Source organism: Amblyomma maculatum, chromosome 2 (genome assembly GCF_055883805.1).
Source record: "Amblyomma maculatum isolate TAMU_Amacu chromosome 2, ASM5588380v1, whole genome shotgun sequence".
Classification (NCBI taxonomy): Eukaryota; Metazoa; Arthropoda; class Arachnida; order Ixodida; family Ixodidae; genus Amblyomma; species Amblyomma maculatum.
Genome location: NC_139345.1, coordinates 95768465 through 95791660, shown reverse-complemented (window position 1 = coordinate 95791660; position 23196 = coordinate 95768465). Strand labels below are relative to the sequence as shown.

The 23196-nt window shown below is 45.2% G+C and overlaps 1 protein-coding gene across 1 annotated transcript in view; it reads left to right on the top strand.

Moving 5' to 3' along the window:
* LOC146199309 (neural cell adhesion molecule 1-like) overlaps positions 1 to 23196 on the top strand; it is a 190104-nt gene that overhangs the window by 112372 nt on the left and 54536 nt on the right. Inside the window, exons 5-6 of the mRNA XM_084592097.1 lie at positions 11907 to 12010; positions 22172 to 22358. Coding sequence (XP_084448223.1) covers positions 11907 to 12010; positions 22172 to 22358 — 291 coding nt within the window. The remainder of the gene's footprint in view (positions 1 to 11906; positions 12011 to 22171; positions 22359 to 23196) is intronic.

The window sequence follows — 23196 nt, the reverse complement described above, 5'->3', positions numbered from 1 at the left end:
CTTCGCACTACATGTCCTGCCCATGCCCATTTCTTCTTCTTAATTTCCACTAGAATGTCGGTAACTTGAGTTATTTCTCTGACCCACTCTGCACGCTTCCTATCTCTTAATGTTACCCCTACCATCTTTCGTTCCATAGCCCTCTGGGTTGTCCTCAACTTAAGTAGAACTCTCTTGGTTAGCCTCCACGTTTCAGCCCCATAGGTGAGTACAGGTAAGATGCAACTGTTGTATACTTTCCCCTTGAGCGATACCGGTAAGCTGCTAGTCATAATCTGCGAGTGCTTGCCAAATGCGCTCCATCCCAATCTTATTCTTCTTGTTATTTCCTTTCATAGTCCGGATCTGCGCTTGCTACCTGTCCTAAGTAGACATATTCGTCTACTACTTCCAGTACTTCGCTACCTAATGTAAACTGCTGTTCCTTCCCGAGGCTGTTGAACATTACCTTAGTCTTCTGCATATTGATTTTCAAGCCTACCTTTCTACTTTTCCTGTCTAGGTCATCAATCATTATTTGCAGTTCATCCCCCGAGTTGCTTAGCAAGGCAATGTCATCAGCAAATCGCAGGTTACTGAGGTATTCTCCATCTACCCTTATCCCTAACTGCTCCCATTCCAAGTCTCTGAATACTTCCTCTAGCAAGCTGTGAATAGTACTTAGGAGATTGTGTCTCTTTGCCTAACACCTTTCTTTAAGGGGAATTTTGTTACTTTCTTTATGCAGAACTATGGTTGCTGTGCAGCCACTATATATATCTTTCAGCACTTTCACGTACGGCTCGTCTACCCCCTGATTTCGCAATGCCTGCATCACCGCCGAGGTTTCAACTGAGTCAAATGCTTTTTCGCAATCAATGAATGCTATGTATAAGGACTAATTATATTCCGAGGATTTTTCTATCACCTGATTGATGGTATGGATATGATCGATAGTAGAGTACCGTTTCCGAAACTCTGCTTGATCCTTTGCTTGATTGCAGTCTACGGTTGTCCTGATTCTATTAGCGATTACCTTAGCAAATACCTTATATGTAACAGACATTAAGCTGATCGGTCTGTAATTTTTAAGGTCCTTAGAGTCCCCTTTCTTATGAATGAGGATAATGTTTGCATTCTTCCATGGTTCCGGTACCGTCGATGACCCCAGGCACTGCGCATACAGGGTGGCCAGTTTTGCTAGCACGATATCCCCCCCCCCCCCCCCCCCCCCCCCCCCCCCCCCCCCCCCCCCCGTCCTTCAGCAAATCGGTAGTTATCTCCAGATTCGAATTAGTTATTCCTGATCGGTACGCTACTGCAAGGAAGTTATTGTAGCTGTACTTCTACAACGCTATTAGAGAAGCAAGAACGCATAACAACGTTGATGGAAATTCGTTCTATAGCCTGAGTTTCCCTTCTGTCTAGGTTCGTCGTCACATATCGTTTATAGACACTACGGCTTCGCTATGAATTTACTCTCTGACATCGCGGTTTTAATTTCAGTCCACCGCGCTGGTGTTCTTGAAACGTTGCAAAAGATAGCATGTGACGTTTTGAAACAGCTCGACGCTAACTATACGTCGGATGAACTCACTTTCTCAAAAACACCCATCAAGGATTGTGCAGTCCTTAGCTATGCAATCCTCTGTTCCCCACTTGTTTTGCTTCCGAATTCGCACTTCAAGGCGCGTTTCAGGTGTCCCCATAGTGTGAGGTAACGAGCTTTTTCCTTTGATCCATTCCTTCTCAGTCACCGCTATCTCCTCTTGCGAATTAACAGCCATCACCTTTCTCTCGTTCCATTTCGGCTGTACCAAGGCAACAGATATCGAGACAGCGAGCAGTATTTTTCTAGCAGGGTACCGCTTCACACTTACATTTATTGGTACATATGTGCTGGAAAAGCACAAGAAAAAAAAATCAGATATAGCCGAAAGGGAGAAGTGAAGAAAGGTTTGTATGATTTGTGTTCGTGATTAAAAATTTGTACTGCCGGCCTTTTCCGGAATCACCGGTGAGCGTTTCTCGCACTGTTTTGCATCCGTTTAGCGGGAATTTGCATTCCGCGTATGCTGTTGCAGATGCAAGGCAGCCAGTAATCTTTTCCTCTCATTCCTTAGGCCTTTGTACGACGCCTACTGCCTTTAATGCTGTGACCTTGACCGTCTTGGAGACAAGGAGAACACAGCCTGTAAGAGAACACTAACAACGCGTTCGACTAACAAGCAGATCAAAACAAGGCAGGAAGTGTGCCGGTCGCATCCATGCAGATTTGCGGAGCGTAGGCTCCGAGTGATGGCTTTCCAACTTTTTGCCCTCGCCCTCCACATAATCAGTCAGGACGACGAACGACCAGAAAGCGTGTCAGGCGGCCTGAGCCGCACTGCAGATGCGCCCGGATCGAAAGTACGTGCGTTTGTGTGTGTGAGAGAGATAGAGATAGAAACAGAGAAAGGATGGCTTGTGGTCTCCTTTTTTCATTATACTTTAGCACCCAGACGCAGTAGTAGCCTTCCGATACTCTCGATTGCTGTTTGCGTCCAGCAGTGGGCAAGCCAGAGAAACTCGGTAGACGGAAAACTTTTCTTCCTACTCAAGATCGGACCAGCGCAGCAGCGGCTGGGTACCTAGCCGAGAAACGCGCGGGAGATTGCGGCTCCGGAGGAAATAAAAAGGAGGAAAAAGGAAGAATACCGCTCCCCGCTTTAGCTGCCGCGGCGTCGAGTGCCGCTGCTGCTGCGCCGGCACGCACCTTTGGTCGAGGGCTCAGTGATGGAAAACCCTACCTAGCTGCTACAGCCAAAAAAGGTGCGCGATGCTCCTCCGCGGGCCGGAAAGGCGAGATGAGCGAGGACCGGTAGGTGGCAAGGGGGAAACGAGGGAATAGACGTGTTGAGAGTATAGGGAGGACAGATTGGAGAGGCCTGCTACGAGCATATGAGAGAGATGAGGGGGGGGGGGGGGGGGGGGGGGGGTTAACGACGGCTCCCGCCGCTCACTTCGAGCCAAAACCCTCGAGAAACCCAGTTGCTACAAGTCGGCCCAGAAACGAGCTTGTGATGACGCTATACCAACCAACCAACGAGATCACGCGGAGTTTTTCTCTCCGCTCGCTACTCACACGCGCAACGCTCATCGCAGTTCCTGTTTGCTCGCTTGTGTAACTTGTTTCTTGTTTGCTGCTCCCTCCTTGTTTCTCCCAGCGCGAGCTAGCCTCTGTATAGTGCACTAATGCCAGCTCGAGCTACAGATTTCTATTTTTCTTTCACTTTTTTTCTCACACACAAAATTTTCTTCTTTTTCGCCTACGATCATCGCATTTTTGAACTTTTCTGGTTTGTTCTTTTTCTCTAGCTAGAATAAACTTTCTCTTTTGCGGCCTGAGCGAACCCATGGCCGAAAAATAATAATAATAGTAGATTCACGAGGTCATTAAGGGTGATCTCTCGCCATCTTAGAGCTCGCCTGGCATCCTCCATTTATCAGGCCACGATGGTGAGAGCACGTCAGGAACATTCTGCCTGTAGGAGCTCTCCGTTGTCAGCTGCCATCACCTCTTTGGAGGAACTCTGACTGTGGGTGCGGGCTGTGATAGCGGACTCCTCCTTCTTCTTGCGGTCAATATGAGAAAAAGAAAGTTCGCTGATGGAAGTGTTCATTTACTCATCGCAAATCTATTCTTACTTGAAGCGCGATACGAACAAAGACAAAAGAAAACAAGACGATCGCAGAAAAATAACTTATCCGTTTAAAAAGAGCGGCTGCTACATGCTTACATCAGCCCTCACGACAACGGTCGGCGTGACCACCACGGTTAAATGATAATTTTCCGCTCAAGTTTCACTTTAAGTGCCATGTTTTTCTCCTACCAGCGTTCTTGTTCTACTCTACAACGACGTGCTTAATATAGGCAAGTGCACAAAGTAGCCTCCGGTTTCTAGCCCGAGGCGTTTTAGTTTCTGCAGTTAGCATACCCAAATTTTATTTCCTAAATATGCCCCTACTGCTCGTAATCTTTCTCTACGTAAAGGTTCAGCAAGCGTTTTCGGCTGGCGTGAAAGCGATTTTGGCGCACTAGCCAGGCGTGGCGCCGTTACGGCTAAACCATCCATGGCCGCGGCAAGGACGATTAAAAACAAGATGAGTATTAGGCGGTAATGGCTCCTTTCACCACGCTGGTGCCTGTCAGTGAATCGAGTGTGTGCACACGTGGTGCGCTGTCGGAGGCAGGCACAGCGTGGCAGCACAGTCGTTATCCCGAACTGGACTGCGAAGTTATCGCGGAGCCGGGCGAAGGTTATTTTCTCGGCCATATTCTCTGACCCCGCCGCACGCACTGTGTTTAGCGGGGCGGGAGAACCACTGTTGTTTTGCATTTCCTCGCATTCTTAGGTGACTGTTCATGCGATATAATAATGTTTGCCTAAAAAGTATAAAAATATACTGTTAGCGCACGTGCCAGGTAATTCGACGCAGCAAAACTATTTTTTTTTATTTCAACGCAAAAAATTTAACGGTGTCGGTGCTGTTTTATTCTTGCTTTTACGCCACGAGAAGAGGCTTACTCGTTGAAAGAGGAACTTTGCTCTTGTTTAGATTTAACAAACTTTAACCCAGTGTTTTACAGCACAGAAGGCCGGAGGAGCGCCTGTGAAAGCTCGAAGCTTTTAGAGTGAGGAAAAAAAAAAAAATAACGACGGCATTAATAACATCAGGCCAGTCACCGAAAGCATAGAGGCACTCATCACAGTTTACCGAAATTCCCCGTTCCTCCGTTTCGTCCCTTCTCCTTCTCCCCCCCCCCCCCCCCCCCCCTTCTCCTTCCTTCTTCCCTTCTGTCAAGTGAAAGCCGACGGCTAGCAAACACTAGTGTTCGCCGTTGTTTTCACGTTTTGTTGGCTTATAGGATATCCCTTGCACTCTTCAGCTCGAGGTATGCACCGAAACCAATACCAAATAGCGTATATTAATACAGAATACGATTTACATGTTCAGTGATGACTCCAGAATATCCCTGCAGAAATTTTCTCTTTACCGCTTGTGCTGAAACTTGAGGAGAACATATTCAACGTCACAATGCGCTCTAACTCTTACAGTAGCGGTGGAATTTGATAATGTGAGACGAAAACGAGTGGTTTTCTACCGTGTTTTTGCCTTTCTACTTCTTAGTTTGCGGATGTTAATATATATATATATATATATATATATATATATATATATATATATATATATATATATATATATATATATATATATAAATATATATATATATATATATATATATATATATATATATATATATATATATATATATATATATATATATATATATATATATATATATATATATATATATGCATATATATATATATATATATATATATATATATATATATATATATATATATATATATATATATATATATATATATATATATATATATATATATATATATATATATATATATATATATATATATATATATATATATATATATATAATACTTGTTCTTATCTGAAACGAGTAAAAGCGGTCTTTCAACAATACTTACGCAAACGCGAAAGATAACACGACAAGTGACGCAACCATAACCATTCGTACCACCAAAGCACTGCATACATATATGCGCATAATGTGTCGGACGTGTGCGAAAAGGAGGCGGCAACAAAATCCGCGTCAGCAAGAATACAATATTCTTTCAGCTGCCGAGTTTCGTTCTCGCTGTCTGGTAAGTATAATCGATACTAGTCAAGCAAAGTGGTAACCACATGAGGCGATGTTTCGTGGCTGGGCGTCGCCCAGTGACGACGCCATGCATTGCCTATTGTTGCGGCTGGTGTACCCCCACAAAGAGACGGGTGCCGTCTATAGAGTAGAGCTGTGCGTTTTCAGTGTCGCTCCTTTACCGCCGCCTAGTGGTTCGGTAAGGCATCAGGGAAGTATAACTATGCGCATATCCCGGTTTCAAGACTAAACAGCACGAAGTGCGATGAAGGAAGCGATGAAAACTTTTCTGGTAATGCATCGCTTTATTGAGGGACACAACGCAGTGGTGCCAAAGTGCAATCCGTGATGCCAGAGACTTAAAAGAAGTGAATTATGCCGCTCTTTTTGATAATAAATATATCTAACCACAACGGTCTACATTAACCTTTATTTGTACCAATTTAAGCTTTCACTGAATTATCCGATGCCCTTATACGCACGGCTCAGGCAAAGCGAGCGCCTGCAGATTCTTCGCTGAAACCGCGCTAGGAATGCAAGCTTAACTCGCTGAGAAGTCACAACGGAAGTTACGTGCGACGAAGCCTTCTGCAGTTGGATAGTCTCGCGAGCTACTAAAGACAAAATGGGGTCGTTTGACTTTATTATGCACCAAATACAGCCACAATCTGTGTATTTTATGAGGTAGAGAACGTAAATAATATTTAGGTGACACTATCACATGCGGCAACGCCATTTTATATGTATGCAATGTGTGAGAGCCAACTTAAAGAGCTTTCTGAAGCGTATTTTTGACGTTCGATTTTCGAGCCACAAATAATAATATAATAATTGGTTCACAGGAAGGGAAAGGCGCAGTATCTGTCACACTTGATCTGTGGACACCTGAACCGCGCCGTAAGGGAAGGGAGGAAGGTGGGAGTTAAAGTGGAAAGAGAAAGAGGAGTCGTAATGGGCTAAGGAGTAATTTCGACCACCTGGGGATCTTTAACGTGTGCTGACATCACACAGCACACGGACGCTTCTTCGTTTCGCCTCCATCGAAACGCAGCCGCCGTGGTCGTGATCGAACCAGGGTACTCCGGCACAGTAGTCGGGCGTCTTACCACTGCACCATCCCGGCAGGGCTCGAGCGACAATGCCGGCTAAGAAAATGTAAAAGGGCATTGATCTTTGATGTTGAAGGCTTCCAATTCCGCAATATAACAATACCTCTTAAAATATAAAATAACAAGTTGGTTAGTTAATTTTAGTTAATTAATCATCTCATCATTAAGCTTTATAACGCACTTACATATCGTTCGCCTTGCCGTGCAATTCATCTGAAGTGAGCACGCCGGCTTATCTTTCATAGGTATTGAAAGAAAAATATGCATTGAATAATTTGAAACGCCCTGCATACTAGTATTTTCGTCGTCCTTAGGAACAGCTTGTCTCTCTTGAAGGAACACATTACGCCATGTCAGTGGTGCGAAAGAAACAAAAGTATGCAAGAGTAAGTGTAGCTCTTAAACGATATTTTCTGGATATTTCGGTGCAAACAGTATTATCTTCTCGCAAGGAGCCACAGCAGAGCCATGCCGGAACATCCCTTATACTGAAGAGAGCCGCAAATACCAGGGCTTAATTCCTCTTCTAATGCGTTTGACCGCAGCACAGAAGAAGAAGAAGAAAAAAAAGACAAGCATTATATTTCTGACGAGCAGCCTGCCTGGTGTCTGCATGGCTGTTACGTTGTTTCCGGAGCTTATTGCTACAACCTTGTCAGAGGCAATGCGCGCTTAGAACCGTTTCCTCCTCGCAACGTTGCTTCCGACGTCTGTATTATTTCAGAACCGGCGTTTCCTTGAGCAACAACAGCGACGGGACTCAGTGGTGCCTGTTTAGCTGACGAGGCTGAACACTTAGGAGAGCCAGCTTCAATTTATGTTCTTGTATTTTACCGATAATCTTAGGTTTTCTTTTTTTGTTTGTTTGCCATGTGTGATGAATCTTTCTTTACCGCCGCAGCCATACATGATTGCCCACGGCGACTCATGTGCATTTCGCATGAGTACATTCTTACTCCTTGAACTTCGACTGTTTGTTGCCCCGGTCGTTTGCCGGTGGTGGTGTCGAAAGAAATGGTGCCATCATGGATTTTGTAGACGTCCCTCGTGTCACGCTCTGGCTGCAGACACCCTCTCTAATGGACTTTGCGTTGTTTATGGGAAATTCTAAATAAATAAATAAATAAAGTTAGCTGGGGTTTAGCTTTATTTAAACCAAATAGGCTGCGTAAGCAACGCCGACGTAGCTTCCTCTTTCGGTTCTTTCCTCTTCTTGTTCTGCGCCCCATCTGCGGTCTCTCTAAAGGTCAAACGCGGCTACCGGCCCGGTTTATGCGACGGGCTGAAACCTGGCGTACTATTGCTTACACAATAATAAATAAATAAATAAATAAATAAATAAATAAATAAATAAATAAATAAATAAATAAATAAATAAATAAATAAATAAATAAATAAATAAATAAATAAATAAATAAATAAATATGTAAACTTCCCTTGCGAAGGCCGTCATTGAAGGACTTGGCACCTGGCCTCGCAGCGCGTACAGCGACATAAATCAGTTCCAAATTAACCCCAATGACGTTAACTTTCGAACTGATTTATTGCGCTGAACGCCCTCAGAAGTCAGTTGCCAACTGCTCCTTCGCCGGGCGTCGTGCGCAGAGCTAGTTGCGGACCACAACCAGGGGCGCTAAAGGTTTTAACGAATACTTTAGCAATGAACATCGATGCAGGAGGGATGGGTCTGCCGGTCACCTTCACATGTCGTCGCTTCAGGAGACGGAGGGGGGGGGGGGGGGGGTTCTGGGATAGGTATGTTACATTCCCCAGCAAAATAAAACTTTATACGCTAAGACATACATTTTTCAGCTGTGCATGTCATACGATAGTCCTGTAAATTATTCTGTTATAGGAGCAGCTCAATTTGCAGGGATTACAGGTTGCAAGAAGTCCCTTTCTCCTGTGCGTGTCAATTTCTCCTGTACGTGTCAAATTCCTTGCTATGTACCCCACTGCGATGGCTCGGGGGTCAGGGAGCTCGACTGCTTAACCCAAGGGCGCAGAATCAAATCAGGGCCGTGGTGGCCGCTTTTTAATACTTGCTTTAAATACTTCTTCGTGTGTGTGTGTGTGTGTGTGTGTGTGTGTGTGTGTGTGTGTGTGTGTGTGTGTGTGTGTGTGTGTGTGTGTGTGTGTGTGTGTGTGTGTGTGTGTGTGTGTGTGTGTGTGTGTGTGTGTGTGTGTGTGTGTGTGTGTGTGTGTGTGTGTGTGTGTGTGTGTGTGTGTGTGTGTGTGTGTGTGTGTGTGTGTGTGTGTGTGTGTGTGTGTGTGTGTGTGTGTGTGTGTGTGTGCGTGTTCCGTCTGCATGTGCGCGCGCGCGCGTGTATGTGTGTGTGTGTGTGTGTGTGTGTGTGTGCGTGTGTGCGTGTGTTTGTGTGTGCGTGTGTTTGTTTGTGTTCGTGCGTGTGAGTGCGTGCGTGCGTGTGTGTTAATGTCATGGAGTATGTAGTCATTTTATTTTGTATTCGTGCGGGCAATCTTCCGCCTCACTCTTCATATTTATGAACACGGATCCGGCACTAGTGTAGGCTATAGATCCATTAAACAATATATATTTGCAGATTATACCAATAAATAAAGTGAATGAATGAAAAACAAATTCATGAATTTGTGGTATGCAGGCCCCCGGGATCTCGCATGACCCCACTGCCCTCAAGCTTTTGTGTTTTCTTTTTTATCATAATACTGGCGGCCCACCTGGTTGCGATTATCTGCACGTCCGGGTCTCCCAAGTACGGCAGGGTCCCCATCCCAGTTCTTCTAGGTCTTCAAATAATATATTTTTTAAGCTTTTGAAGCGCCCTGACTGACGCTGATGTCTGATTCCTGTTTTAAACTTTGATACGAGCTTTCTTGCGTGTGATGAGATTACTTTATAAGCAAATACACGCCCGTTATGCATGTTACAAGGAAATGAAGGCATCGACAATGCAGACCGGGCCTTCCCAGTAGTCGGTTAAACATGAAGTATATAGCATGCACGGCTTTTGGCTACTGAGACCAAAGTTTGTGGTTGTTTTTTGACCGCTAGAGCCAAGTGCAATGGGATGCAACGACGTGATCAAAATGCGAGTTTAAAAGTGCATATTCATTAGGATAGAAAATAGCGACGTTTGTAAGTCAGTTATCCCAGCATAAAGTGACCGAACTTTATTAATATCTATGAGTGTCCTGCTTAAGTGAAAGCTACTAAGGGGTGTTGGGAGTCAGGCAGCCTAGTCTGCAATATTTTTTTTCGTTCTCCCAACAGAAGCGATTAGTAGCGACTAATTGGTCAATTTATCAAGCAATGGCATCAGGAATAAATTGTTAATAGAGATGTTATAGAACGTGTCAAAAATTAGCGGGCTATACTGTTTGCACCACAACATCCTTTACCAAGCTATATTTACTGGTATTAAAACAGAGCAATCACGTGACCAGCTGCTGGCGCATATCTTTTGAACAGTGCGTGTGTAAAGTCACATAGGCGAATGCGCTCCTGAAAAACACGGTATTTGTTCTTTGAGAGGCTTCTGGGGTTGCTAATATGTAGCACTATTGCCAGGTGGATGCTTTTTTTATTGTGATGATTATATTTAAAGCCGCTTATAAGGACTACGTAAACAGTAGCTTGGTACAAACAATACAGTCAGTTGCTTTCAAGACCACCTATAACTCCTTGACATTTTATTTTTGAATTCAATATTTCAATGGTTAGGCAATTATTATTCACAATTAACAAAATTTGGGAAAAGAATATATTATGCAGATTTGACCACGCGACTCTTAGCGCCTATTCGCTGGTTCCACAGAGCTAGGACGGTCCGAATGTTTTAATAGCTAGGTTACATTATGGTACGAGGTCTGGCTAGTAATGAGTAGCATGATATGGATACAGGCTTATCAGAAGAAATGTCGCAAAAGTATCTGGCCACTGAGTTTATACGATGGTCTGTTCCCTCTATTGCCAGTTCTTAGCATTCATTCCACAAACAGAAAAGTGTAACCGAAGGAGGCCATCGAGGCAGAAATAAAAAATGTCGATGCTCCACTTAGGTGAACGGAAACCAATAATATGCTTTACATCGACTAAAATGAGGACCACATTCGTCATCAATTTTTCGTTTAATCATATCTGTTTGCGGAAAGTGCAGTAGTACTTCCAGCGCATAGACTTTAATTTACGTGAACTGCAGTGCTCAGTATGGGCTTGCTCCTGTCATGTAGTTGTTATTGCTAACCGCCGGCACCGCTGCCTCAAAGTGAGTGGTGTTCAGGCATGTCAGCCTGCCTGCGGGCATGTGTTTTCTTTCTTTTTTTTTTTTTTGCGTGTAGCTTGCACATGAAGCGTACGAGATGGAGAAAAAAATAGACTTAACTGGTTCGATTTTTTTTTTAATGCCTGGTTTTGACACTTTGCATTTCACGAGAAACAAATCAACAAAAATCACACAAATGCTGTTTACATACGCTATTTACATATGACACACTAAAAGTCCCACTTACACAATAAAGTCTCTAGCCTTGAGAGCCACTCAGGAGGTTCTGCTGTAGCTTTCTGGATTGCCAAATACCTGTCCACGCTTTCTCAAAAATAAATGTTGATTGAAGTCGTTGAGATCTCACCCAGGCTTTTAAGCAGCACGAGAATTGACCGCCACTTCAATATGCACACCGGCTATGATTCAGGATCGCAACGGCAATCATAACTATTTTATTTTTCATTCGGAAATCACAGTGTGTACCATTCGAAAGTCGGTCATGGGTTGATCAGCATTAATTGGTACTAAAATGTGAAAACAAAGGGGCATCTCGATGTGCTATAAGAAGTTTTGTTGTTGTTGTTGTTTGTGCAAGCCTATCATTAAATTGGCACATATGCTACAGGGAGCGCTTTTTTTTTTCTTTCTATAACTTGTCAATAGCAACCGCCAAGATCGAAAGAAAGTGTGTTGAAGGGTCCGCAAATCTTTCTTACTGTGCGCATAGCTTTCAAAAGTTACTGCTCGGCGTCTTAGTCGCATATGCTACTCACTGTACAAGGATGAAAACACTGGACACTCGAGCGTGTTTTTGATACGCCTCATTATTCTCTGCGTTCGCAGTGCCTCCCGTCTCGGTGAAGATACTCGGTACACACCGGTCCTTTGAAGTCGACGTCTCCGCAGAGTTCCGCTGCGAAGTGGTCGGATCGAGACCTCCACCGAAGGTGAGCTCTTCGATCACGCCCACTTGAAACATCCTCTCCTCTCCTTTTCTGTATGGAACTTTTTTTTTTTTTATATAACTAAGACCGTTCGATATTCCAGTAAAGTTGGCGGCGAAGCTTGTTTGTGAAGGCGAAACACGCAACAACATTTGTCTCGCTCCCTTTTCGGGAAGAAAAATATGAAGCGCTTAGATGCTTGTTACTTCCGTCTGTGATATTACCAGGGTTGGTGTTTTAGGAATCGTTTCTCTGGCGTAGCCGGAGACAAAAAATAGCTGAAAAGAATACCAACATGGAAGCGGTTTATCGATCTCTCAGCGAAAATGCTGTACGGTTTCAAGGAAACGTGAGCGTAGTAACGGGTAAACTAATGAGCCAAGTGCACTTCTCGTTGTGTGCATAAAAAGAAACACAACGACCAAGTGCTTCAGTTCCAGTCTGACCACTTGAATGTCTCATTTTTTATTATTATTATTTACCACGCTTATTGGCACGCTGTAGAGTTTTTCTGAGAGAGGGCGCTTCTAGGAATTTCGTGCGGCAGATACATATGTTTGAGCCTATATAAGTGGTCCCTTGCTGCTACAGGGCTAGAAAAATTATGGAAGGTCACAAGAACGTATAGTCGCCGTTAGTGCAATGCCTCGAGATCGCATTTCATTCGGTGCTCTTTGGGTCGTCCCTTTTGTCCGCTCACTGTACGCCGGTAATCCGAGCACAGCCGCTCAATCCGCTGCCTGCAGGTATCGATTCTTGCGCGGCCGTCTCACGTTGCTTCGGTCATTTGTATCATAGGCATAGAATACGCGGCAAAGAAAACAAAACGAAGAAGAAAACAAACTGCTTCCATACTTTGCTCATAAAAGTAAGCAATTCGTTATGCGAGTGGGTAAGAAAGCCGTATCCCAAGGCTGAAAGGTTACGATAAAGGGCTGCACTAGAAAGCATTGTAATAGAAATGTAGATGAAAATAGCATGCAATGTTGCATATATAGATGAGATAAGGTATTGCTGTTATGCAGAAAGGGTTGTCGTGACGCTGGGGCTACGTCGACCCGGCCTTCACTTGGTAGCGTGCAGAGACTCGGGGTTGAAGTAGGATTGAATCTTCGAAGTTGGTGAAATATGTACAAGCAGGTTTAATGGCACTTTGAGAAACTTATTTACAAGATTATTTACACGAAAAAGAAGGGTACATCAGCAAAATGGCAAGCGTTAAGAGTTCATAGCGAGAAGCGACTGGATGAGCCGTTTACCCAGGGCCCAGAGCCCTTTTTTCGGCTCTGCACTGTCCTTAAAACCCCCTATGTCCAGCCCCTCTCTGAAGATGCTGACCAACCAAATCCAGGGCACGCCCCTCAGATATCGGCATCCAATCGAACACATCACTGCACTGATGGTCTGAAGCACTGACTGGTCCGGCATTAATTCGTTGGGCGTGATCACTTGTTGGCGGGAAAAGCTTGGGAACGGCGAGGAGAGGAGGTACATTTCTATTCTTCAGCAAAGAAACCACAGGCTGGTTCTGACAAGTGGGTTTACTTCTCAGAAACCCAAGTGCACGTGGGCGCCGCATACGCTCCCAGCATTGTCCGTTTTCGACAATTGCAAATCTTTCCTGCATTCCTGGGAAATCACTTAATGGCTGTATGCGTCATGCTCCTTTCTTGTCCTGCACGTCAGCGGACATGTCACTCTGTTGTCTCCTTTGGAAAGTAGGCATTCCTCACTGGACGATAGGGCTTCTCGACTGGAAGGGTGAACAAAAGAAAGAAAGCACTTCCTGCATTTCCCGCAGGGGGACGTTTCTTTGTGTTTTTCCAGACGTTCTCTTGACAGGGTCAATTTGGCATTTGCAGGGTGTCCACAAAGCAAAACAGGCTTACAAAACAGGATTCCTGGAAACAGGCTCACTTAGAGCCATTGGACCATCACCACATATCCACAACACTTATCCATGCCCACAGGCGAACAATAGAGCGCGCAAATGCGGATGCACGGTCGTAACAGCCTCCTCCCCCGCCAGAAGAGTCTCGGAGGGCAGCAGTCGCAGCTGCTGCATGAAGAGACGACTTAATGGCCTGCACGTGAACGCTTGAAGCTCGCTGTTGCTTGTCGCGTTGTCTTGATTGTTGTAGGCCAAATTGCTCGAGCTGTCTGAAACTCAACCACATGTCTAAACAAGCACTCGGCTCCCGTCTGAAGAGACCAGGTCAAAAGAAAACTGCCATTGTTGTTCGAGAAAAGCCCACTCTCAAGACGTTCAGGACCCACGTATTCCTAGAAAACCAAACGTGCTGCTTTACATAGCCACACATATACAAGCGCACGAGAAAAAAAAAAAACCTGATTATCAATTTGGATACATGGTGAGGAACATCTCGAACCGCTTAGAAAGAGCGGCTAAGCGCGTCCGCATTCCCATTTAACTTCCCCTTTTTGTATCCTATTTCAAAATTGTACTGCTGTAAAATCAAGCTCCACCTAAGAAGGCGACTGTTCTTCGATGTCGCAGTTTGCAGCCAAGCCAGGGGACAATGGTCCGTCTCTACGGTGAATTTGGCCCCTCCAAGATAGCACTGCAATTTTTGAATGGCCCATACAATGCAAGCGCACTCTTTCTCTGACGCGCAATAAGCCCTCTCTCTAGAACTCAGTTTTCTGCTCAGGTAGAGCACGGGGTGCTCATTACCGTCGTCATCTCTCTGGCAGAGAACAGCACCTAACCCTCGATCACTGGCATCACACTGGACCGTGAATTCTCGGGCATAGTCTGGAGCTCGCAATACCGGTCGGCTAATCAGCACAGCCTTCAGGTTTACGAAGGAGGCGTCCTTTTGTTCGTCCCAGACTACATTTGTCGGTTCTGTCTTGCGGAGAGCGTCGGTCAGAGGGCTAGCCAAAGCTGAATAGTTAGGGATGTAGTGATTGTAGTATCCCGTCAGACCCAGGAATGCTCGAATTTCCGTCTTCGTGCTCGGCCGCGGGTAGTCTGCTACCGCAGAAATCTTAATCTCGCTGGGTTTCCTGAAACCTTGACCTACATTGTGACCCAAGTAGTCCACGGTCGCCCTTGCCAGGCAACATTTCTCGGCCTTTATGGTTAGTCCAGCTTGACGCAAAAGGCTCAGTACAGCTCTTAGATGTACCATATGGTCCGCCCATGAGTCGGAAAAAACCGCAATGTCATCTAAATAAGGCACCGCGAATGTTTCACACCCCTTTAAAACCCTATCCATGAGTCGGGAAAAACAAAATGGAGCATTTTTGAGCCCGAAACTCATCATTGTTGGCTGGTAGCTGCCCGTCGGAGTGACGAACGCCGCGTATCTGCTGGCGCGTTCAGTGAGCGGTACTTGCCAGTATCCTCGAGTAAGGTCCAGCGTAGTCACATATGCCGCTCTACTGACCTGTCCTACTCTCTCCTCAATATTCGGAATAGGATACACTTGATCCCTGGTGAGAGAATTTAGCTTTCGGTAGTCTACCACAGGCCTAGGGTCTTTACCTGGAGCTTCTACTAAGATCATAGGCGAAGCATAATCGCTTTCCGAGGGTTTTATTACTCCCAATTCCAGCATGCGAGTTACTTCCCTATCCAGAATTTCTCTTTGCCTTGGAGAAAATCGGTAGCACCTTGATCGCACTGGCACGTCTGAAGTCAGCTCAATATCGTGCTCAGCCAAATCAGTCCTGCCTGGCCTGTCCACGAAGCAGGCCTCAAACTCTGTTATTATTTCGCCCAGATCGGACAGCTGGGATTTCTTTAGTTCTCCTCTCTGCTCCGTCTTTTTGAGAAGCGCCTGAGCGTTGCTTCCTTTTCCGCTGATGCAAATCACGTTGTCCCCCATCTCCTCGGGAAGGTTTAACGTTAGATTTACCACGGCTTCCCTCTGCACATAAGGCTTCATAGCTAAGTCCTCTCGGGTTCCACTTAAAAGTCTCGTGAGATTATTAGACACCGGCGGCAAGAGGTTACTCTCTAGAACGTCCTCATTCCGTGTCTTATCAAGCTCACTTTCATGTTGACTTATCTGAAATGCCTCGCTCTCAAAGTTTTCTGACCCGCTATCTTCCACATAGACCACTGTTTTAACTGCCGTTTCCTCCGCTGTGGAATTTTCTGGTATGAGCAGTGTAGCTAGTTCTCGCGCCTTTGAACGTGTTAGGGCTTGCACAACTCTGTCTCCGAAAAGGATGCCCCTCTTTCGCAGTAGCATGTCCGATTTGTTGGAGAACAAATACGGATAGCACTTAGGAAGCTTTCCTGAAACGGCAGCCTCGGTTGTTAACTTGCCGAAAGGGCCCTCGATGACCACGTTCGCGATTGGCAAGCACACACTCTGTTCCTCCACTACCTGGCGGATCCATGCACACTGTCCTGTATAGTCGGAAGGCGACACATACGCCGGATGGACAACATCCATCGTTGCGGCCGAATCGCGCAGTACCTTGCAAGGCTTCCCGTTGACTACTAGGTCATGCAGGTAGGGTTCCAAAAGCTGAATATTTTCATCGCAGTCACTGACATACGAGAAAGCAATCTTTTCTTTCCGGCAGTTGACGGCAATGTGACCCTGCTCATTACACCTAAAGCATGTGAGCGGCTTCCTAGCCTTAAGCTTATTCTTTGTGTTCTGCGCGTTGGTCACTTCCCCACTTTTTTCACTGCCGTCCTTTCTAGGGCGTTTGCCTGAAGAAGCCTTCCTTTCTTCGTTTGCAAATCTAGCAAAGTGCCTTTTCTGACGGTTATTCACACTGAACTTGGGATTGCGGAGCCTATCCACTGCTGGGTTGCTGAATTGTCGGCGCGAAGCATACTCCTCAATAAGTTCAGCAGCTTCAGTTGCCGACTTAATGTCGCCTCGGTCCAGTAACCAATTTCTTTCTTTTTCTGGGAGGCAGTTATAAAACTGCTCCAAAAGAATTCGCTCGACTACAGCGTCCCTATCACTGTAGGAATCAGTGCTCTTTAGCCACTCGCTCAAATTACCTCTTAAATTGTACAGGAATTCAGGGTAACTCTCGTCCCTGGACTTAGTAGCATTCCGAAAACGTTGTCTGAACGCCTCGGCGCTAAGCCTATACTTTCTCAGAAGGCAAGCTTTGACCTTCTCGTAGTTGTCCGCGTCCTCCTTGCTTAGCCGCGCGACAACCTCCGCTGCCTCGCAGGGCAGAACCGTCAATAATCTCTGAGACCAAGTGTCTCGCTGGAAGGACAGTTTTTCGCAGGTTCGCTCAAAGTTAGCCAGATACAGACCGATATCCCCTGATATCACATATGGCTGCATGTACTTTGACATCTTGAAATCTGCCTCCTTGTTGAGACGAGGTACCGCTAGCTGGGGACAATCGCCCGACCTCTTGCTCAACTCTAGTTCTAATTTCCGGAGCTCAATGTCTAGCTTCTTTTCCTCTCTTTCCCTCTCACGTTCGCGCTCCTTTTCCTCTTTTTCCCGCTCCTTTTCCTCTTTTTCCCGCTCTTTCTGCTGTCTGAGCTGCTCCTTTTTTTGACCGATGAGGTTCCATGCTTCACTGAGCTCCTCATCATCGGTTCCCAAATCTGTGATTGCCTTTATAATCAAAGGTTTTCGTGCCAAACCACTTGTATCAATTCCCAATTCCTCACACAATTGCAACAGTTCCGGTTTCTGCAGCTTTTGTAGGTCCATGATCGCTCCGAGTGTCGGCTACTTCCAAAACAACAGTGCAAACTACCAAACCTAAAGGCATTTCAACACTTTTTACCAGTTCTAAAATATAACCCTGTTCTAGAACCTGGTCCACATCAGAAGAAAAGCCAAGCACTCACCCACACATGCGATCGATGTTCCGAGCTGCTTTCTTGTTGGCCGATTGTTGCTCCTGCTTGTTGCTTGAGATGCCACCTCCGATCACAAGATGTTGTGGCTTGTAGATTCTGATCCACCTCGAATCACCAGATGTTGTAGCTTGTAGATCCAGATCCCACCTCCAGTCATCAGATGTTGTGGCTTGTAGATTCAGATCCCACCGCTGGTCACCAGTTGTCGTGACGCTGGGGCTACGTCGACCCGGCCTTCACTTGGTAGCGTGCAGAGACTCGGGGTTGAAGTAGGATTGAATCTTCGAAGTTGGTGAAATATGTACAAGCAGGTTTAATGGCACTTTGAGAAACTTATTTACAAGATTATTTACACGAAAAAGAAGGGTACATCAGCAAAATGGCAAGCGTTAAGAGTTCATAGCGAGAAGCGACTGGATGAGCCGTTTACCCAGGGCCCAGAGCCCTTTTTTCGGCTCTGCACTGTCCTTAAAACCCCCTATGTCCAGCCCCTCTCTGAAGATGCTGACCAACCAAATCCAGGGCACGCCCCTCAGATATCGGCATCCAATCGAACACATCACTGTACTGATGGTCTGAAGCACTGACTGGTCCGGCATTAATTCGTTGGGCGTGATCACTTGTTGGCGGGAAAAGCTTGGGAACGGCGAGGAGAGGAGGTACATTTCTATTCTTCAGCAAAGAAACCACAGGCTGGTTCTGATTAGTGGGTTTACTTCTCAGAAACCCAAGTGCACGTGGGCGCCGCATACGCTCCCAGCATTGTCCGTTTTCGACAATTGCAAATCTTTCCTGCATTCCTGGGAAATCACTTAATGGCTGTATGCGTCATGCTCCTTTCTTGTCCTGCACGTCAGCGGACATGTCACTCTGTCGTCTCCTTTGGAAAGTAGGCATTCCTCACTGGACGATAGGGCTTCTCGACTGGAAGGGTGAACAAAAGAAAGAAAGCACTTCCTGCATTTCCCGCAGGGGGACGTTTCTTTGTGTTTTTCCAGACGTTCTCTTGACAGGGTCAATTTGGCATTTGCAGGGTGTCCACAAAGCAAAACAGGCTTACAAAACAGGATTCCTGGAAACAGGCTCACTTAGAGCCATTGGACCATCACCACATATCCACAACACTTATCCATGCCCACAGGCGAATTTGCAGGGTGTCCACAAAGCAAAACAGGCTTACAAAACAGGATTCCTGGAAACAGGCTCACTTAGAGCCATTGGACCATCACCACATATCCACAACACTTATCCATGCCCACAGGCGAACAATAGAGCGCGCAAATGCGGATGCAGGGTCGTAACAGGGTACACTTAAGTTCTGACCACGAAGGTCATCGACAATGAGTCACTGCTTCGGGAAAACAATGAAAACTTGACCGATATGATACCTTACAAAGACTCCAGTAAAGAAACATTGATCTCTGAGGGGTAGCTAAAAAAGAAACGTGACAGGAAAGAAATATAGGGAGAAAAATGTAAAAAGTACTTCTCGAAACTTGTTTTTTTCCTCTTAAATTTTCGACTTAGAAATTACCAGTTTAGATTACCGATTTAGAAGAACTTACCAGTTTTGTTTTCTTATTTTTGCAATTATAGCTATTGATCTCATTTGTTCACCTACGGCTGTAAACAGAATGGGCTTATAAGCGAATGTACAAAGCTAAAATTCGAGAGGTGGCAAATACGATGTGTTTTGAGGTGGCTTGGTTTAAAAATAACAGTCGTAATAATATTTCAAGTAAGTCATAATGCTAGCTGTCCCTTTTATCACTTTTATTTGTCGGCTTCCTTGAAAAACATTGGTACAACCAACTAGAACTTTCGTTTTTAATTAGTGTGGCAACATTATTTCCGGCTTCCTGGTATGAAATTGACGTAGCCGGCTAACCGTTTCTGCACTCTCTATTACTCCCGCTCCAATCTCTCACCCATAACAACCTTTTCTCTGTCTTTTTATTTTCTTTATCTGGTACCTCTTTTGCCTTTTTAACCTCGACTTTTTATTTTTTGTTTCCTTAGCTCCCTTCTAATAAAGGTATAGCTCAATTTTATCGCTTGATAGAACTCTTCCAGTTTTGACTCTTTTTGCTTATCTAAACTGAATGAACAAATAGGATTATTTTGCGATGCCTATCATGTACCGCGGCATTCTCGCTACTCTTCTGAAGTCATGTCCAATCCTGCCGCTTTAACCTTCGGCATTAGCGCCACTTGAAATATTTACTGAATAACATTTTCTGCTGAACCGAAAAACATCAGAGGCGTTAATGCTTGACAGTCGGAAGGCACTTCAAGAGCCTACCAGGCAGCGAACTAAAGTCTTCAGAGCGCGACAGGGAGCTGAATGGTACTCTCGCACTCCCGTAATCAATAGGTACAGAGCATTAGAGTCCCGATGAAGTGTCTCGTTAATTATGGGGCCCCCGTTACGTGCACCTGAATGATCGACAAAACGATAAAAAAAAAAAGAAAATCTGCTCTGCCTCCTACTACATAGTACATTTATTGGGAGTGGCAAATCGCAGAGGAAGTAAATTACCTGAAGAACTTTCCTCTCGGCCAATAAACTTGTATTTGTGCAAGTTGATTACTTTCTTTTCTCCACGTTTGAAGCTGACATGCTGACTTAGCTTGAACGGACTGATCGATAAAATAACAGGCTTTGAGGGGGTTTTTAAATGCCTCTTGCTGAGGTAGGCAACCTCATGAGGTTTCAACCTAACCACATTAGTTTGCCCGCAGTGCCATTTTGTTACTTTACGTGCTGCAGCACCAGAACACCATTGGACATTTGTCAATCTGCTGTTAAAGTGGAGCCTCCTGACGAAACCACCCTTTCTTTCTCTCTGTTGTCTTTCTATACACCTTAAAGGCGTACCGATAGGTAAGAAACAGGCCGCATCAACGATACGCTTTGGTCCGCAGACGTGGCGTGTTGTCGTTGCCTTCATAAAAATAAAATTATTAATGAGGAATAAGTAAATAAAAAATTATTCATGGAAATAAAACGGGGAAATTATAACTCACGCCGGAGACGAACAGTGAGGAATTTGTAAAGCCAGATGGTACAAAAAATATTAGCAAAGCAGAAGATTAGATTCTATTAAGAAGTTTTGAAAGGAGTTAAAAACATACCTGTGGCTCTACTAATTATGGCGGCGCCAAACTACAAAAAGGTCGGGCTAAAGACAATCTGTTGCAGTGGCTTCTCGAAAAACCTTCTCATCATAGTGAAACGGCTGCGAAAAGCAAGGAATGTTCTATGGATTATTGTTCTGCGCAGGATATGCGTTGTTGTTCAGCTCTTCTAAAATGACGCACAGCCTCAAGAGTGGGTTAGCCAGGGTTTCGTGATGAGAGCTAGAAGAAAATTATAATAGAAATTTAAAGGGAAACGGTAGAATTTGGGAATACGTGCGCAATATAGACTAGAATATGATTCATTAGCTCTTTTCTTTGCCGTCAGTGTGTTCGTAGCACGTTCTCTTCGGCTCAGAAGAAAAAAAAAGAAACCTTGAAATAACACTTTATATTCAATGGCATAAAACAATCACCTGAAGTTATAACATTTACCTGGAATGCATCTATGCATATGATTGTCTCCGTAATTGCTACAAATAGAGTAATCGAACGATTAAAAATTTTCCTAGTCGTGTTTGGAAGTTCTCGGGTTTATTTTCCACCACAGAAGAGTCAGCAAATACCTGGAAGAAGAGGTTGTTGATCAGACCAGTAATATCTACGAAGCCTGCGCGCTCTCCAAAGCCGCAAACGGAGAACAGACACTCGTGGGTTGCGAAACGTTTCCACTCCACTCCCGAGGGTGACATCATAGGATGAGCTCTGCGTGCTCTAAGTTCCAGTGCTCAGTTGTGCCCGGTGATTTGAAATTCCTCGGCTAGACAGCGCTTGTCTGAGACTCGCCGTAATGAATGCTTGCTCTGCAATGTTCGTCCCGGCAGTTGTGGAAACTGAGCGCAGAGCACACAGGGCCCGAATATTTCCGCTATGCGATCGCTTTTGTCTTAGTGGTTGTCAGACCTCTGCAAGGCAATGCAGCTATCAAAAAAAAAAAAAAAGAACCGGAAACAAATATCGGTTTGGTTTGTAGGATTTAACGCTCCAAAGCAGCTCAGGCTATGAGTAGACGCCGTAGTGGAGGGCTCCGGACATTTCGACCAACTGAGGTTCTTTAACGTGCACTGACATCGCACAAAACGCGGAACCAACTATCCTTAAGAAGATTAAGTGGACACTAAGTATAGCCAACGTAGTTTGAAGTATCGCCTTTGCTGTTTGTTTGCCCCAACTAACAGTGGCTATTTCGCGCAACCCAGGTATCATGGTGGCTGGACGATGAACGCCTGGACCCATATCTGACTGAAGAGAAGACCAACTTGACAGCCACTTCTCTGTTGCTCGTGCTGACGGCACGTGCCGACAAGGCGACGCTCACGTGCCGAGCACTGAATACGCGACTGCCCGGGGAGGTGTGGGAGGACACGCTACTGCTCAACGTCTACCGTGAGTTCACTTTGAAAGAATCGGAGCACGCCTTTCCGTGCGCTGCTCACGTTCGCGTGCACATGTTTCCTTAACTTTGGCTGAAAGCACACCCGTACAACACAGGAATACGTACATACCTCCAAATCTTTAACTAGAGTGGGAGACGGCCTCCGTTTTTATTCTCCTATGCGCTGCAAAGAAGCTAACCTGCGAAAGAATCCCGTCTATGAGCAATGGCTCATAGACTTGATCTTCATTTTTGTTTTCTGCAAGTTTGACCCGCCCTAAGACACAGTAGCACAAAAAACAACGGCTGTCAGGCAAACTAGTTAGAATTGGGCAGGTTTAATTTTGTATAACTTGCCTCAGTATCTTCGAGTAAAAGAAAGGATAAACTGGGTTAGCCGGAACGTACTATCAGCAAATAAAGCTTCACGGAATGCGCGCATACGCAAAAATATGTAATCAGGCGAAGGCACTTAATCCAATCGCCTGAAATATGAAATAGGTCCAAATATGAGCGTATGTACAGAACATGCTCTGCACCCTCGCCACAGGATCAAGCGGTGTGGTTGCCAGCCAAAGCTGCGATAAATTATTGTTCCCAGAACGGGCATCGCGCAAAACCTTTGTTGCATACAGTACATCATAAGCGGCCCCACTTAAATAACCGGTCGTAACAAGTGTGTGCGCGAGCGCTTCCGTCCTTTTCCGCCTTCTTTATTAACAGCTTTGCAGCCTGAGCAGTGTCTCTACGTTAAACGTAGAAACTCAACTGTCGTTTTGTTTTAGGGTATCGCATTTCTCTAATCCGCTGCCACGACTTACTGCGGCGGGAAAGCGAATCACGTTTGTT